The sequence below is a fragment of the Aythya ferina genome, assembly GCF_964211825.1.
Source record: "Aythya ferina genome assembly, chromosome: 5".
Lineage (NCBI taxonomy): Eukaryota > Metazoa > Chordata > Aves > Anseriformes > Anatidae > Aythya > Aythya ferina.
Genome location: NC_140301.1, coordinates 4,171,401 through 4,186,633, shown reverse-complemented (window position 1 = coordinate 4,186,633; position 15,233 = coordinate 4,171,401). Strand labels below are relative to the sequence as shown.

Sequence of the window (15,233 nt, the reverse complement as noted above, 5' to 3'; positions counted from 1 at the left end):
AAAAAAAAAAAAAAAAAAAGTAACAAAAGCAGGAAAGACTGCCTTTTGGTTAAGAACTGGGAGACAGGAAACCTGGATTCCATTTTTGGCTCTGCCACAGAAGTCCCTTCTGGCAAACTTTTCCAACTTCAGGGGATCAAATAAAGGAAGTGATTTTCAGAGGTCTTAACTGTAAGTACCTAGAGTTGTAAGTACCCAGAGTTGAAAGACTTGTCTAGATTCTCTGCTTCACCTCCTTCATCTGAAGCACAGTGATAAAAAAAAAAAAAAAAAAAAAAAAAAAAAAAATCATATATACCAATAATGATGTAAACTTCCTCAAGAAAACAATAATAGTATTAAAACAATTTTAAAAATCCTAGATATAAATACATAATAGGCTCATCTTTCTGGTCCTCAAAGTATTCACTTTTAACAAAAAATAAACCTTTAAATATTCAACACTGCCTTTGCTCTTATGCAAGTTGAAAGTATCATCTTCCATTTTTAAACAGTAGAAGTGTTTAGACAATGTATTAAGCAGTACAGCAGCATTTTGGACCCTAAGGAAGAATCCACCCACACTTCATTTTCAAGAGTGACTGATGGTCATATAGAACAAATTTAAAGTTTTTTCAGCAAGATAAATTCTTTTTGGTTTTGTTTTTAAATACCTATTTTTTATGAACAATCCTCCTATATTTAAAAAGCATTATTTTCAAATATGTCCGATCATACTGAATTTGTCTCAGTTGCAATAGCTAACCAAACATAACCCAGGAAAACAGTGTCCTATTTTGTTTTTCATTATTAGTACTTTGTTAAGCTCAATTACTTTATATTCAGTACTACAAAGGTTAATTTTGGTTTACTATGCAACATGGAAAGTACAAGAAACTATGATTACCATGAAAAAATGGTACATTAAGTTTTAATTTTAAGCAAACGAAAAGGCTGATGAACTTTCATTACAAAGGAGGGGAGGAGAGGGACAGAAAAGAAAAATTGATTTATTTAACATTGGCTTTCCTATCTGGAAAAAATCACTAGAAATGTGGGAAATCAATTTCAATAGATGCAAGTAAATAGGAATATTTTCCAAAAGCTATACTAAAACACTACAGAATGTTGCTATATACATCTCTAATGAATATACACTATTCACATGCTATAGTAAGCTGGACATTACTAATGGCAACAGATTATTCTTGTTGGTCATGCTTCATGTAGGACTAATGACAGCTTTTAGAGACTAACTAGGTGTTTTTTGTTGTTGTTTTTATTAATAGAACTATCTTCAATTGTTTTCTAAGAAAAAAATCATCACAAGTTGTGATTTCCTGACTCAGTGAAACAAAGTTTTTGTACCAGTAATTTTGTTTTTCTTCAGGATATATCTTTAAATATTGCATCTTTAACAGTCTAGATGTCAATTACAGGTGGGTCTGACAGTACTTTAGAAAGCTACTAGAATAGTGAGTCAGTACTTTAGAGATTTTCCAATACAAGCAGTGATTTCCCACGAAGTCCAGAAGAGAGGAATGTAAACAACAATTCATGAAGCACATCAGCTCAGGTCCCAGTTCTAAGCTCCTTATACAGCCAAGATAATTGTTGACTTTAATTGCTGCTGTGGAAACACAGGGAATTTGCTTGTACGTATATGGTACATTTTTCCTATGAAAACAGATACTGCTGCCTGAGGATGTGTTTGGTTTTACTTCTCCAAAGATTCCAAGCTAAACACGAAGCCAGGAACAACCGTGGTGCTACACAGCACTAACTAACCTTAGTTGAATTTGAGTTTCCTCTCCTTTGAGAGGACACAGCAGCACATTTCTTATAAATTAATTCAAGCCCCTCTCACAAAAAGCAGGACCATGAACCGGAATGCCGAGGCAGGCATACATCCTAGGCATGGTTACAGGAACAACAGCAGATCCTTGAATCTCACTAGTCATTTTGAAACTTGATTGAATCCTTTAAAAATTCCTATAGGATCTGCCCACTCCTTTGTCTAACCCAGATAAATAACTTAATCACACAAAGTCAATTTCTTCAGAAGAGCTATTATGTTAAGGGTTTTCAAAATGAAAAACATTTTGTACAGTTCCTGGACTTTATTGTTCCAGTCTGTGTTCTTTCCGCAAAAATCTTACAGTAAATATCCATTTTCTCATTTTCAATTCTAGCCTTCCCTACATCTTCGTTTGTTGACCAGACAATTTCCCTCTACCCATCATTCTTGTTACATGGACTTTCTCTGATACATTGCTCAAGTAGAAAATATATTATCTTTCAGAATAAACATGGAAAAGAATAGGTTTTTATTCACCCGGGGCAAAAGAGTATTTACTTATTTTATAATGTGTCTATGTAAAATTGCCCTGCTGAACTAAGCAGTTTGTCAGAACATAGTGCTTGCTACACAGGACTTCTTCAGATAACTTCTTGTGATAAGACACATCTTAGTGAAGAGTCAATGTAAAGCAGCACATTTTTGTTCGTGTAGCACTGTGGCGTCCTGCTGCTTCCCTGCACACAGGGGAACTGACCTGCAGGCAGGTTACCTTTCCAGAGGATTCTAAACTACAGATTCATTTTTCCAGTTCTGCAATGATGCTATATCTGAGCACCATGTATATTGTTCCCACTCCACATTTCCAGTTGCTAGCATAGGCAGTCTGCAGCTAATACCCTCAAGTTAGGAACATGCAAGCAAAAACTTCCCAGCATCAAGCTGGACCAGCCACCCACAGGACCTACTACTGGTCCTGTTTGCAGCTAGTTTTCCACTCCAATGAGACTTCACCAGCTCAGTTTGCAACAGGAGTTCTTGCATAGCAATTGGTCTGCTATTAATCTCCTATTCAGATTATAGAAACCAGTAGTTACCACTAAGAAATTACTCCAGATTATCTGGTACCTTATCTGATCATTAGGTTAGCCTGTGCTCTTCCAAGTGAAAGTCATTAATCTGATTCCTCTGCTGTGTGCCTCTGAAACAATACTCCACATTTACATCCGATGGAAAAAATTAAACTAATGAATGACAGGACACCTCATTGCTGTTTATATCAGTCCATGCCACACCTGGCTACCCAGGACTCCTAGGACTCACTGATTTCTAAAGCAATTTTTGGCTAGAATCCAATACTGATTTCCTTGGTATATGGGGTCCCCAAACTACATTCCTGCACATAAAATGTCTTCCAGAAGACAGCATACAGAAGTAGTCTTTCAGTGACTATAAACTTGATGGCATTATGAAAATATCTACTGGAAGATTCAGATTGGGAAAAATAGAGGAATAACAAATTCCTCATGAAGAAAAGCACTGCCTTCTGAGAGCACGTAGCAGCAGCCAGTGGACTACAGGAAAGACTTACAACCTGGCCTGAAGAAAGCCAACAAAAAAAAAAAAAAAAAAAAGGAAAAAGGAAAATCAGTCTTTCTTGTTTCTGATTTTATCCTTGTGTTCAGCAGCCACAAAAATCAGTTGTGCCACCTGTCAAGACTGTAGTTCAAAGAGAACACAAATTTACTATACTCATCCATGTTTCCCTTCTCACGCAGCCTCCATTAAGTAAAACATGAAACTATACTACAGATACTAGCTCTTAGCCAGCAGTCAGATTGTAAAAAACAATTTATTACAGTAGAGTCACCAGTGTTTCCAGTCACCCTCAGGGTCTGAAGAGATTATACTATAACTTCAATATCATTATCACAGTTACAAATAGAGAAAGCAAGCCACATTCAAGAAATATATACAGGTATTTCCAGTTTTCAGCAGCCTGCAGAGTATAGTGGGTGCCAGTGAGTTCCATCATTACAAAGAGCCAACCCAGTACCTACAGTCGTATCTCTACCATAAACGTGCTCATCCATTTAAACTGCTGACCGCATATTCACTGTCATGACTTACCACACTGCAGGTATACAAATTTGAAAATCCCTTGATAAACGCAGCCTGGACTTCACATTCATTCTCAAGATTTTGTATGGACATTATTTAAAACAGAGTTTAAGATGACTTTTTAATCTGTTTTGGATCCTCAAAAAAAAAAAAAAAAAAAAAAGTGCAGATGCAGCCCTGGAGGCATTTTATCATTCAAGTCAGCATGAAAGAGTATACCACTTACCGCTGAACAGGTAACGGAAGGGAATCTAAGTGGTCTTCACCCTTAAAAGCCATATTTATCCTCTTATCTATGCTTTTCCATAGGCTGGAATCTAGAAAGAAAACAGTCATTTAGTAAACCCAGGGAAATTCAAGCCTCTTCAGTCCAGGGTAGCATGGCATTCTCCTGCTGATTTGTGGAGTTCTCATCAGAAACAATTCAAAAAGCTTCTTTACCTTAGGTTATTACACAACTCCATCAGATAACCAAGGCCAATAAGTACATTTCATGGTATAAGAAACATAGGGTTTTGCATATTCGTGAACTTCCTGGATTACTGCACAGGTCAGAGCCATCTGGGTTGAACGCATTATTGGGTAAACAGTTATTATTTAGTATCGTTTCTAAGTCATGTTGCATTAACTAGCACTACAGAGAAAAATTGGTTTAGTAAAACTAATTGTTCAGGTTATCATGTAAATAAAAGATTACATCAGAAAGCAAGTGCATGGTTGTATGATTTCAGGATCATATAACACTACATCTACAGAAAGACCCTTGAAGTCTAAGTTATCGAAATATTAGATTCCTCCATGATACACAATTTCATTTTTTATTAGTTCAAAACACTTTATACATTTTCCTCCATGTTTCCCCCTTATACCATGGCCAGGATAAGCATCCAAAACCCCTGTACTAGAAAGAAGTAAGAGGGTGCCCTCTTCATTTAGTTAGCCCCATCTTCCATTAGGGCATTACCCACTATAGATCAATGCATATTCTGAGCAGAAACCAGAGCTGAGTTAGTCTACAGAAATGGTGAAGCAATCCCCACTCATCCACATGGCTACAGGAAGAACTAATACAAAATGTTTGAAGGAGAAGTTTAAGCCATGACTCAAGAATGACAAGGAGATGAACAAATCTGGAGGAGGCAAAGAACAGTGGGGCAATGATGCTTTCCTGGATGTGGAAAAAAAAATAAAAATAAAAAAATCAATGAATCTTACTCAGAGAACATACACAGGAAATTAATGCTGTTTCTGTCACCAACAGTGGGAAAAGACTTTTGATGCAACCACTTGTGAAACTGCCATTTTGTTACTGGCTACTTTCTTCAAGCTGAGTCAGCCAGCATTTAAGAAATTTGCCACTCCAAATTGCTCTTAATTGACACAGAGTAGTCGTCAGCATCTTTCATAGCAAACCAATCTTGTTGCTAATGCATGTCCTTGCCTTTTTTTTTTTTTTTTTTTTTTGCCCCCCAAGTCCCACAAACTTTGTCCTAAACACAAAAATATTACAGAGTAACACACTCAACATGCTCTGCCCATTGCTGCACCACGTAACTTGGGCAATGTTATACCCATCCTACCCCCTCAAGTTTTCCTGGAAGTAACAAAGTTAATTTTAATGAATATTGAAATATACTTCATTACATGCATGTGAGAAGAATCTGATTTGCTTTTTGGGGGGCAATTTAAATATCGCTAAACCTTGGTTTTAGAAGATCACCAGCATCCAATACTTGATAGACTCTAACTGAATTCTCACTTGTCCAAGTAAAAAAAAATATTAGCATGCATCCTTCTGCTCCCATGATACTCTGATTTGAGCAACAGGCTTGCTTGTTTGTTTATTGTTTTTTTGCTTTGTTTTTGGTTGTTTTTTTTTTGTTTGTTTGTTTTTTTAAATCATATAGTATATGCTGTATAGACAGCACTAACTGGAAGAAATAATCTTTTTTTTTTTTTCTTCTAATAGCAGGTTGTTTATTTTCTGCCTTTTCAAAATACATTTGAGATTACCAAATATAAATAATCACAGAATCCAATTTACTGTAATTAGCTGATCTTGACTATCTTCATTTGGGGAACAACCTTTAATCAAAAGATGAACATGTCTGCATAAAATCTTCATCCCCAGCATGAGGTTTCCTGTCATGTGAAAGGCAAACTTTCTCTCAGCATACAGTAGTCCAGACTCTGCAGACCCTGTCTATTTCCTCCTGTGCAGCATAAGGCACAGGTTTCATCTTCTATGCTACCAATGCAAAAACAAACAGCTTCCCTTTGGCAAGCTAAAGCTGCTTCACCATTAGTTCAGCCCACTAACAGAATTTCTATACATACAAATCAGAGCATTTGATGTATTCCATTACTTGTGATCAGTGACATAATGTACACAGACATAAATTAGGTTGCTGCATCTCATTGTGCTCTATAAATTAGAAACATGACAAAAATGCAGCTTTTTTTTAAAGGCTGTCTTCCCATAAAACACACATTTACATTATGGTTGAGAGCCTTTAAAAACATGATCAACTCCTACTTAGAGGTCACTTATCTTCCAGGAACAACAACAAAATATGTTACCAATATTTTCACCAAACAGAATGTTTCTTTAAGCCCAAGTTGATGTGAGCATACGCAAATGCATGTTAAGAAAATGTATATGTGCATACATTATACACATACACAAAACACAAATGTATCAACTTTATAGATACTACTAGACAACAGAAGTAGCTAATGTTTTTTTCCCCACCAGCTCTCAGTATACACTGGATCAGGCCCAGATCTGGCCAGAGATGCTGCCTAGGCAAATATACCAAAAAATTAACACTCCTTGTAAACTCTAATTCTGGTTATTTTTGTACAGGCCTGAGTAAAACATTTGTACTGAAATAATACAAGCTTTATTCTTGGACTTCTATAAATCCATTTTTTAATAAATTATATACTATTTTACGTAAGTGTTTGCATACACACTTGCATCATCACTTTGAGTAACTTATGATCATATTTAATTCTTCTGGTAGATAGCATACGTGGAATTACATGTATTCAAGGCAGCAGTCTCTCTTTGTGTTCTTCATCTTTCTCTTTGTCCTGTCAATACTGAACTAGATTTTAAGATGTTATTTCCTCATGTTTAGTTATATACATGTAAGATAAGCACACCATAAATCACATTTTATTCCCACCAAAAACAGCCAAATCTTCTTTCAGAGTATTACTTCACAATAAGAAAACAAAACATCACATGTGTAACAGCGTATAAGCACTGCTCACAGAAAAAGCAGTGACAGTGGAGGTAATGACCTAAAGGGCCAAAAAAATACCTGTAAGAAGTAACTTGCTCATACACAAATACCATGTACTGGTGCTAGAAACTGATACAGAACATGAAAAACAGCTTTGAGAGCTCACAAACTAGCCCACCTGTAAGTTAAAGAAAGAGTCTCATCCTAACTTACACCAGGCCTCATCAGCACAGTGCAGCTGGGAGCTGTCAAGTTGCTGGTTCCAGAAGAGCAGATTCCTCCTGCATTAAAAGAGCTCCCTGCTGGGAGCCTCTTCTTGCTCAAGTCTGTTGTAGCATTAGAGAGAATCTTCTGAAGCACAACACGACACTTAGCATCCTAAGAAAGATGTTATTTCTGCTAGAAAATGATATTGCATCTTGTTAAACCTTCCAGTTTAAGTTATTTCTCCATCATTCAACACAACAGCATGTTTATCAAGCTAAAAATTAGGAGAATTTTAGCAGTCTGTATTTCTGTTAAACATATCACTGTCCAAAACCATCACAGTAACATCACGTATTCAAGGTGAAATAAGTGTGACTCATTTACTCCTATTACTGATGGTCTTAAGGAAGTTCTCCATCACAAAGTGACACCCTGAATAATTAAGCCCTGAAAGTCACACAATTAAATTCGCATTTTGAACACATTCACTGCTTGCATGTCCAGCCTTGTAAAGGCTTAAATCAAAAGGCAAATCCATGAACTTTTCCATCCTATTTCTAACCCCTAACATTATAATTTCAGCGCTAAGAATACATGAAAATAAGGTCAATCAAGAGCATCATTTTTCTTTCTGAAAGACAGAAAATCACATATCTAGCATGTGATTATTAGTAATCAGAATCAGAAGAGCATGTTACCTGTAAGTAGCATGGTTAGCCTGAGAACAAAAAGTCATTAGCTTCAGTCATTTTAGACTAGATATCCTTTGATTAATATTAACAGTTCCTGTTCATAGTAAAGTACAATATCTGTTCTGCCAAACAGTGCCTGTCCTCATTTTACAATGCTGGGAGTCTGGGAATCATTAGTTATTATTCTTCTGGTAGATAGAGTAACTGTTAATGGAATGCCACAAATCAAATTAAGAGCAAAATTCTGACAGCATTTATGTGAGAGGTCAGAAAGTAAACACATACACTATGTCCTTCAGCAACATGTCTGGTCCATCTGAAGTTATTTGTACTAACCATTTGAGGACTCAGGATCCTATGGTTATTTTGGATTATAACAGATTTATACAGGCCTGAATTAATTGCAATAGTAAAAGTCAACTGAGTATTAAGCTAGGTGTCACAAATCCAAGAAGCCATAAAACCAAAAGCAAGAAGTAATGAAGAGTCCTTCAAACGATGCATTAAAACGGGTTGTATTAGCGTGGGACCATATACACAGATATATGTACCATACTCCTGGAATGCAAAATTCAAGCTAGAAGTGTGTGTGTGGGGGGGGGGGGGAGGGAACAGGCACTACCTGCAGCACTCATTTGTGATAGCAGCTCTTATAGAACTGATAATCAAACAGGAAGCACTGCTGAGTAGCCCATGCTTTATACTTCAAGTATAAACTGAAGCACAAATCCATTTTCACTCACAAAGGGTTTTATTTTTAATGCATATTTCTTCCCTTCTTTTCCTCTCTATTTTCAGAAGAGACAGGATTTCATTTTAAACAGTTCTGTGTTTCTCTTTGACAACACTCATTATGTATATATATGTGGATATTAATTCAAACTGAAGTCTGTGCAGCTTCTTTTCTGCTTTGGATTTTTCCTCATCTTAGCCTTACAGTACACAGCTAGAAATTCAGAACAAGAAAAACAAAGAGAGGTAGATAAAAATCTACCTCTGTTCAAGAAGAGCATCCTGAAAATTACAGATAGGAAACATTACTTGGAGATCTTAACTTAGCGTGAGAAGTATAACATGGCCAACTGCCAATGGGAAAGGAAATATATCTCAAGCTAGTCTCCTAAGACTGGGTCTCATTCATCTTCACACAGAGTTTGATTTCTTCATTCACCTTTGGGTTTTAGAGCCTTCAAAATGTTCTTGCACATCTAATTTCTTCTTCTGTGATCACCACAAGGCAAAAATCTGTTTTCTAAGCAAGGAATGTGGGCTTGTTCATTCCACTTCTGTATTTTAGCAAGTGAAATGATATGGAAATTCAAAAAATCACTGACAAGGATATTTGCAATACAGCCAGAAGAGCTGATTGCACTGGGAGGGGAAGCAGAGACTCGCGTTGCCCAGGTAATCCAGCTTTCTCCATGACAAAGTATACATATAACTACAGAGATCAGAAATAGGAGATCTGAAGCACTCTAGTCAGTCCTTACGCAAAGGCATGATTTTTCTTACAATGCATCTTTCATTAGTTTTCCCATTTAGATATAAAATCTCTAGAAAGACAGAGTTTACATCACCATGGATTAACTGCATTATAAAATACTTAAAAGAAGGAGATAGAGAAAGCTATAGCTGATTCTAGATTCCACTCCCACCCTCCCCCCCCCAAAAAAAAAAAACAAAAACATATATAATATATATATATTGGGCAAAAAGACACTGGACTAATCACTTAGATGGCTTTTTTAATTTTTTTTTCTTTTCTTTTTCTTCAACCTTATCAGTGAAAGTCTTTAAAGTCTCCCTTTCTGGAAGGGGCACACCAATTTAAATGGATAGCAGTATTATGGAAGCAAACTGATTAGTGGTCACATTCCTAGCAATTAGCATTTTAGAGGCAGTTGGCTCAAAAAGAATTTGCTTTTGAGGTTCAGGAACTGAATAATAGCTGGCAAATTTGAAGCTATATTTTATCTTTTATGTGATGCAGAATAATCACCATATAAAAATGTTTATTGGTTCTCAGAGCAGTATTAATGCAGCCTGCTACCACAAAATGCTGAGAGGTACAACTCCTCTGCATTTACAGTTCCCTTGTTTGCTGACAGAAAGCAAAACAAGTTCCCCATCCTGCCTTCGTCAAGGAAAAAAAACAACTAGTCTAACATCACACAATCCTTAATTCAACTCCTCACAATAAAGACATCCCTGTTCCTGACAACGGCCTCTTGGTTTTGAAGGTTCTTCTGAAATAAACGGGTAGAGACTGGTTTTAACCACATGGTTTGTTGACCGCCTCTCTTCGCTGTGGATTGCCCTCAGCCATGGCACCCACACCAACGGCTCCTGCGAGGTGTGAGGGCTTTCTTTGACGAGTTGTCCAGCTGCCATTGGAACAGAGAAGAACCCTTTATTTTTCCCTTTTCTATTCACATCCCCCCTCCTCACCCCCCCCAAAAAAAAAAAAAAAAATAGACATTAGCAGGGAAACACCAGCTGTAAGTTTAGTACCTCACAGGTACGTGCCAAGAGCTTCTGTGCTGCCGCCAGAGCCCCAGGCGTTGCCCCCTGCTCTGAAGCGGTTCCAGCCGATCCTGAGGCAACGCCTGAGCCCACCAAAACCAGCCCCAGCCACCAGGACAGCAGCCTTGGGGTGAGGTGCAGAGGGGCCTGCAGCCACCCTGATGGGGGACTGTGAGGAAATGGGTGCCAGCACTGCCTCTTCCTCCTTGAACACCCACCTCATGATGAAAATAAGGGCAGCCAAGGCAGGGTGTCCCATCCTGGAGGTGTTTGAGGCCAGTCTGGATGGGGCCTTGGCCAACCTGACCTAGTGGATGGCATCCCTGCCTATGGCAGGGGGTCTGGAGTTAGATCATCTTTAAGGTCTCTTCCAGCCCACGCCATTCTATGATTCCTCAACACCTGTGTTAGAGGTCAGATGTTTGTGCCAGTTGGTGATAAATTCAAGTTAAATTCCCCTGTTTTGGTCTGACACCCTTGGCAATAGACATGTGCAAACACCTTACAGCATAAGGGTCTAAAATATTTCATCTGCTCTCCTCCATGGGAAGTGGGACCTTGTCTCCTCCCTAGTCTCCTCATGGAGAGGTCAGAAATATAAGTGCTGTTACTTCAAGTAGCCATTGTGTAGGGCACAAATTAAAATAGAAAGGACAATTTTTGCACCTTACTCTTAAAAGCTTCTTCTCTTCCCCACCAACCCCAAATTTTTAATTTTATTTTTTAATTTTATTTTTTAATTACAGCCAGGCCAACAGCTAAAGGAGAACAGTATGTCACCAGTGCAACAAATCCCAAAACAGATCCCAAAATGGGGGGTCTGTACTTAAAGACCATGCTGAGCAAGTGGCAAGCATCTGGACAGGCATCATTTTGTAGAACAGCTGAAGGCAAGGGGAGCAGAGAACTAAGACTCAGGCCAAGGCAAGTTTGTAACGCTGCCATGTCCAAGAAGAGATGTGAGCTGCACAAGCACTAACTTCTAAAAAGCATCATGGGGGATTGCTTTGTTCATCTCCATGATTTTTCAATAGATCTTCAAAAGCAAGGAAGTCGTTAGAGGCATTTATTCACCCCTCCCTCCTTATGCCTGTCAAGTTGCTTTAAAATTGTAAGGACTATGCTACTCACAAGAAATGCCTGCAGAGCACAGCAGCTTTACTGTTTAACTTCTTCAACATGGGCTCCTACATACAGAAAAGTTACAGCTACAGGTCGCTATTTCCCCTACAAACACACACACACACAAATAAAAAAAAAAAAAATAATAATAATTAAAAAAAATAATAAAAAATAATTAAAAAAAAAAAGATACTTAAAATAAAAAGGGACAAAAAGAAAGCCATCTCCACTTCCAGGCAGAAAATAGAGAAACAAATTAAATGACATATCCAAAGTTAAGTGACTTAGCCAAAGTTAAACATGAGACAAGTACAAACTGAAACCAAGTTTCACCCAGTCCAATGCTCTAAGTTAGCACCTAGAGAAGATGATAACCTTGTATTGAACAGCTTCATTAAAGGGAAAAGAATAAGGACCTATGCAAGTTACTCACTACAAGGAAGGACAATATCTTTGCACATCTCTGTACACAATCCATTTTCTGTAATGAAAGGATTTCTTCTTACTTAACATCCATTTCAGCTAGTCAGATAGGCAGCCTGAAAGCCATCTTTTCTTATATTGATATTCCTCCAAAGAACAAAAAAAAAAATCTGACATTTTAACTGAGATGAGCAAAACAATATTATTAATTCAAGTCACAGCCTACCCTACCAGAGTCTTTATTGGAAGTATTGCAAGGCATTACATGGTAAACAGTGGTGGTATTTTCACAATATTTGCCAGCAGCCATTAAGTTTTTTTCATTTTACAGAGTTAATATCCAATTGCTCTTCTTTGTTATAACTCTGAAAACCTTAAAACCATCTTCAGACCAATAAATGCACATTTACCTAAAAGTTAAGCACACAAGGTTAAGAACACCTCTCTCTAGTCATTGAACAGCTTCTATTTGAATTACCAATAAACTTGTTATTTCTTTATTTCTGTCAATAAAGTCATCGTCTGTCCCTGTCCCTCCCCCTCCCTCACTGGGGAAAAGAAATAAAAGTACATTGGAGAACCTATAGAGAAGGCAATACAGCAGAAACAATAGATGCCAGATCTATTGCCTGCTAACAAGGTATTTCAACACAACACAGGAATAGGGAACTCAATTTAGTAACAAGCATGTGAGCCAACACACACCAAGGAACATGTGAAACAGTTGTGGTTGAGCTATGTATTTGAGTAGCCAAGGTCTCTTAGCAGTGATTCTACACTATGTTACTTCCACCCTAATTGCTGTGTCTGCCATAAATCATGTCTTTCCTAGGAGGAGACAAGAAATCTAGTAGAATAACACAATTTTCTTTCTACAAGCTGAAAAAGAATCAGAGCAAGTCCATATCCATATAAAAAAAAAAAAAAAAAAAAAAAAGTGTTTTAGTACAGAGCAAGATTTGAGTATTCTGTTTCTTGTTGCATTTTTCCTTTAATGACTCCAATTAACTCCTCCAGACAGCCTGTCAACAGAGCTCTGTTACATAGTCTTTCTAATTCTGTATAAAAGTGATAAAATGGCAATGGGATTTTTCTTGTTCCTTCCTCTTTTATCAAAGTAGAAAATTCTGCATTTATATTTTTGAATAATTGCCAAAGAGTATCCAGTCATAAGACATTTTCTCCCTCTGTCCTTCACACAAAGTGATATGAAGAGACCAGAAAGCTGTAATAATAATGCAGATAGGGAATCCCCAGCAGCTCTAGAGGCAGAACAAACTGCTCTGTAGGATCATTCCCATATTCAGCGTCTCCAGAGCATGAGTAGTGTGACCAGAGCACATCAGGAAAGCCCTAGCAAATCTAAAGGCTCAGGGGGACTTTGCAGCCTGTACACATTAGATTAGGTATACTCTAGAGATCAAGTGGTGTCTTGGGAACAGCTTGGAGAGGAAACTGCAAAGCTTACTTAAAGTCAATGTACTGCACTCAGTCAGTGTCAAAAGCACTCCTGTGCCTCTGGCTGCTGAGCTCCAGGAAACCAAAGAAAGCTCAGATGGTATTGTCTGAGGTAATGGCACTTTTCTGTTGTTTTTTGTTTGTTTGTTCTACTTCACCCCACCCCAACCCTTTTCTTGTCCCTTCCAGTCTACTGGCTGAAGTTTTACTATGGAGGGCCCAAAGAGCAGAGCACAGGCAACAAGACAATAGAAGGAAACAAGGAGAGAAACATTGCTCATTATCAAGTAAAGTTTGGATCTTGAATGATGTACATATGAAGAACTCTGATGCACCTAAAAGCTTGCAATGTTACTAATCCTGATAGAACAAAACTGGGTGTGCCCTCATCCAAAAATGCATCTTTAATAAATAAAATAAAAATTGAGCCCCTAAGGATTAAGTGAAAATGTGGAAGAATGAACTTCAGGGTTTGCTGCAGACTCTTAGTAAATAAAAACATTTGTGTAGAGAAAAGAAGATTTTGTGGTAGGCCTCAGGTTTTTGTCTCTGATTAAAGCCCAGCTATGCTGAACAGTCAACACAACATCCTCCATCAGCTTATGGTAATATTGTGTAAAATACATCATTACTCTGTAAAGGCTGTAATATGTGCTATAAGTATTATAGCTCAGTAGGGATTGGTGTATTTTTATTTAAAAAGTGACTATATAGAAGCAAAGCTCCAAACTGGGATGGTGTACAAATTATATCTTTTGTCATTTGTAGCTCCCAAACACAAAGCAAGTCACTGGAGTCATACAACTTACCATGCATCAGCTGAACTACAGTAATGGACAGCATTGTTCAGCTGATATATTCAGTAACCTATCAGTAATCTAGGTATATAGCTGATATATTCAGATATATATAGCTGATACATTCAGTAACCTATCACACAAAGAAATTGGCAAGCAAGTTTTGAGTACAGAATGAAATGCTCCACAGTCTGTTCGAAGAATTTGTATTATTTGTTCTTGTGATTTTTCTAAAAACTGATACTGAAAGAAGACAAGTTAATGTTTAAATAGTACAAGTCTCACTAGAGAAGGCAACTAATATTTTGATAAATTTCTAATTATTATCATGAGTTTTAACAGTTTGTGATGGCACAGGTAGAGCAACATAGACCAGAATTAGCTAGAGGTAAAGTCCCAGAGCCAAGCTTTTGCTATTAGCAGCCAAATTCAATGAATTCCTAGTCATTAAGCTTAAAAGTGTTCAAATCCCAGACTTCATGTTTCCCCCTCAAATAAAAGCATCTCTGTGAGCTTGAATTTTTATCTACAATTTTAGCTTGAGTTTTATAGTTATTTATTGCTATGCCACACTGATAATTAAACACAGATACACATTAGAATCACATCTTCAAAACGACCTGTTCACCCCCTTCCAATGCAAACCTGTTCTCTAGTAATCCTCCATGCACATAAGACTTGTAAAGACCAGAAAATCTTTGCATGAAAATTCTTCCTGAGTTCCCATTCCCAGAAATGGGGTGTTGACAATTTCCAGTGCAGATGCAACTGAGGCTGATCCATTGCCCTAAAATCTTCAATCTTAAGTCTCATTTTATTTGTTACCTGTGATACGTGGGACATGCAGACCATCTCCTATTTG

General features: G+C 37.5%; 1 protein-coding gene across 7 annotated transcripts in view; it reads right to left on the bottom strand.

Annotated features, from left to right (window-relative positions):
* Window positions 1-15,233, bottom strand: part of INSC (INSC spindle orientation adaptor protein) — a 139,741-nt gene that overhangs the window by 93,534 nt on the left and 30,974 nt on the right. For 5 of the 7 annotated variants that reach the window (XM_084521884.1, XM_084521882.1, XM_084521886.1 and 2 more), the window contains exon 2: window positions 4,125-4,215. The exons of 1 other annotated variant lie outside the window; for it this stretch is intronic. In XM_084521884.1, coding sequence (XP_084378010.1) covers window positions 4,125-4,177 — 53 coding nt within the window. In that variant the 5' untranslated portion in view covers window positions 4,178-4,215. Of the gene's footprint in view, window positions 1-4,124; window positions 4,216-11,702; window positions 11,799-15,233 lie in introns of all 7 variants that reach the window. One more of the 7 variants, XM_084521883.1, reaches the window with a different exon arrangement.